This window comes from Fibroporia radiculosa (assembly GCF_000313525.1).
Source record: "Fibroporia radiculosa TFFH 294 genomic supercontigs, scaffold19891, whole genome shotgun sequence".
In the NCBI taxonomy this organism is placed as follows: Eukaryota; Fungi; Basidiomycota; class Agaricomycetes; order Polyporales; family Fibroporiaceae; genus Fibroporia; species Fibroporia radiculosa.
The window spans coordinates 1-2,310 of NW_012133013.1; the positions used below are offsets into that span (position 1 = coordinate 1).

At 52.4% G+C, this 2,310-nt stretch overlaps 2 protein-coding genes across 2 annotated transcripts in view; both read right to left on the reverse strand.

The window, feature by feature from the left end:
• Positions 1 to 440: 440 nt before the first annotated feature.
• On the reverse strand, positions 441 to 1,499 carry FIBRA_09251 (uncharacterized protein; the record flags this gene model as incomplete). Its single annotated transcript, XM_012321568.1, has 2 exons — positions 441 to 785; positions 834 to 1,499. 2 exons carry the CDS (start codon positions 1,497 to 1,499, stop codon positions 441 to 443), a joined length of 1,011 nt encoding a protein of 336 aa, XP_012176958.1.
• Positions 1,500 to 1,590: 91 nt separating this feature from the next.
• The window catches only part of FIBRA_09252 (uncharacterized protein), a gene marked incomplete at both ends in the record, with an annotated part of 983 nt that continues 263 nt past the window's right edge, over positions 1,591 to 2,310 (reverse strand). The window contains 2 exons of the mRNA XM_012321569.1: positions 1,591 to 1,910; positions 1,980 to 2,169. Coding sequence (XP_012176959.1) covers positions 1,591 to 1,910; positions 1,980 to 2,169 — 510 coding nt within the window. The remainder of the gene's footprint in view (positions 1,911 to 1,979; positions 2,170 to 2,310) is intronic.

A 2,310-nucleotide genomic window follows, 5' to 3' on the forward strand; every position in this document is an offset into this window, starting at 1 on the left:
TTAGGAAAGAAAAGAAACCCCCCTCCAAGCTGTAACATTACCCCCCCCTCCAGATTTGTCGGCTACAGTTGCTGCTGCTCTCGTCATTCAGTCAGGTGTCTCGGTTCATTGATAGGACAGGGAGCCTGTCCTGGTCTGACCTCCGACTCGGTGCGGAAATGGTATCGAGGATGGAGTAATCCGCAGGAAGCACATAACCAGTGCCAACACTCACTTTGTAAGTGACCGTCAACTTCGCATCGGGTGCAGAATCGAAGGCGTCGTGGCATAGCACCAGAGGAAGGGTGTATGACCGTGAATTCATGATGGTCAAGTCGATCCTCGAGATCAGCAGCTTGAAGACGAGCCCGGCAAAGAGCCATCTCCTGCTCTGCACGTACTAGTTCTGCATTTATAGATCTCCTTGCAGCGAGTAGGAGGTCGATTTTGGCATCAAGAGCTCAAAAGTGGTCGATTTCGTCAGTAACTCCTGGGTCCCTGATGTCTTGCAAGGATGCCCAAAGGCTCTCCAACAGACTGTCCTCCCGCGTCAGCAAGTATTCCCAGGTATCCTCTTCCCAGTCCATATTCGTCAAGTCCCCCACAGGTTCAGCGATGCGTAATGCGTCCGCAGTAGTTACTGAGATTCGTCGTAATCCGAATGCTGGGTTGAGGGGAATAGGGACGCCCATGGGAGGTCGACTGAGGGATTGCGCATAAGCTCCGGGGAAGTAAGGCATTATGCGTTCCAAGGGATTGATATCTTGGACTGGGGTGGAGGTGTCAAAGGGAATAGATCGCCAGAGCTGAGAGTCATCATTAGAGGGTCATTGAACTATGTCATCACTGTAGACCAGAAACTCCTGCGGATTGTCGCTGTGTCCTTTGGATGCGGTGACATATTCACTGACTTCCGCCAAAAGGTGTAGGTTGGGAGAGGGAGGATAGTTGAGACTTCCAGAGGTCGAGATGTCAGAGGCAAGGGGTGGCATGCCGGGGGAATCGGTGGATGCAGCAATGGGGCTGTCAGGGTTTGGAGAGGACGAGTTGCCTACTAGTAATTGGGAGGGGGTGATCTGTAGGGGTGCGATGTGGTAGGATCCAGGAGTCGTGTCCGAGGTGTTGTGGGAAATTTCCAGAGGTCCAGGGAATTGATGTAGGACTACGTTATCAACGTGGGAGGAATTCGAGGAACCGGGTATAAGGAAAGGACGATGAGTCACATTTGGGATGGGCGTGAACGGATAGCAAAAGCCTCCTTCGTTAAGGAACTCCATTGAAGAGTCTCCAGAATCAGAATGATAAGGTAGACTAGAGGTAGGTCGAATAGGAGTTGGTGCTTCTATTATCCCAGCGTTGAAGCGCCCTTCTAGAACTTGGAGGTGGGATGGATAAGGAGTTGACGCCCTTTGGATTTCAGTCGTTGGAGTATTAGAGTCCCCAGCAGGAGCCAAAGGACGACGCGGAGTAGTGGGATCCGCATTGTTGGTTCTGGCGTGGTTGTTCCGTTCAGCAGGCATGAAGGAGAGCCAAAAGGATATTTTCCAAGAAAAAAGCAATCCCAGAATACAAAGAGTCGCAACTACTACAGACAAAGAAAGGCCCCAGACGCTAATCTTGATGCTCCCTGATGTATTCAAAGTATACCTGGGAGGGATTGTTGTTGTCCCGATTAGCGACGATGACCAGCAGGGGGGTGTTGATATGGGGGAGGGGGCGCTGAGCAGTGGTGGCGATGTTGTACGCCCAATGGTGTTCCTTCTCTAGATGTCGGATGGTGATTCGAAGGGTGAGGGGGACGATGAGGGCGAGGGCGAGGATGGCGAGGAGGCTGATGAGGAATGAGCCCAGTAGGGCGAGGAGGAGGAGGTGGGGTTGCTCGTCGACGACGGCGAGGGTGGCGGTGGCAAGGGGAGTGATGTGGTTCACCACTGAGAAGGTCAGTAAAGGGGGTAGGGGTTAACTGTACTGGGGACGTTACTTGTACTCCGTTATTTGACCAATTGAGGGCCTGCTTGTCAATGGGGGTGGTGGAGGGAGGAGTGGGGGTGCGGTTGAGTTGGAACTTGATGGTGTATGTCTCCTTGAGGAAGAAGACGGCGAATGCAATGAGGAGGATGAGGACGATGATGAGGAACCAACTGCAAAGGAGGAGCGCGACGAGAAGAGTGGTGGGTGCCATTGAGGGGACTGATAGGAGTTGGTTCTTATAAGGAGTCATCCCTTGTTTGGCTGCAGGAAGTCTGCCAAAGCGTCTTTTGCATGTGAAAGCTTGGTTTTTGGTAACCAGGAATCATCTGATGCCGGGTATCCTTTCCATCTTACCCGGTA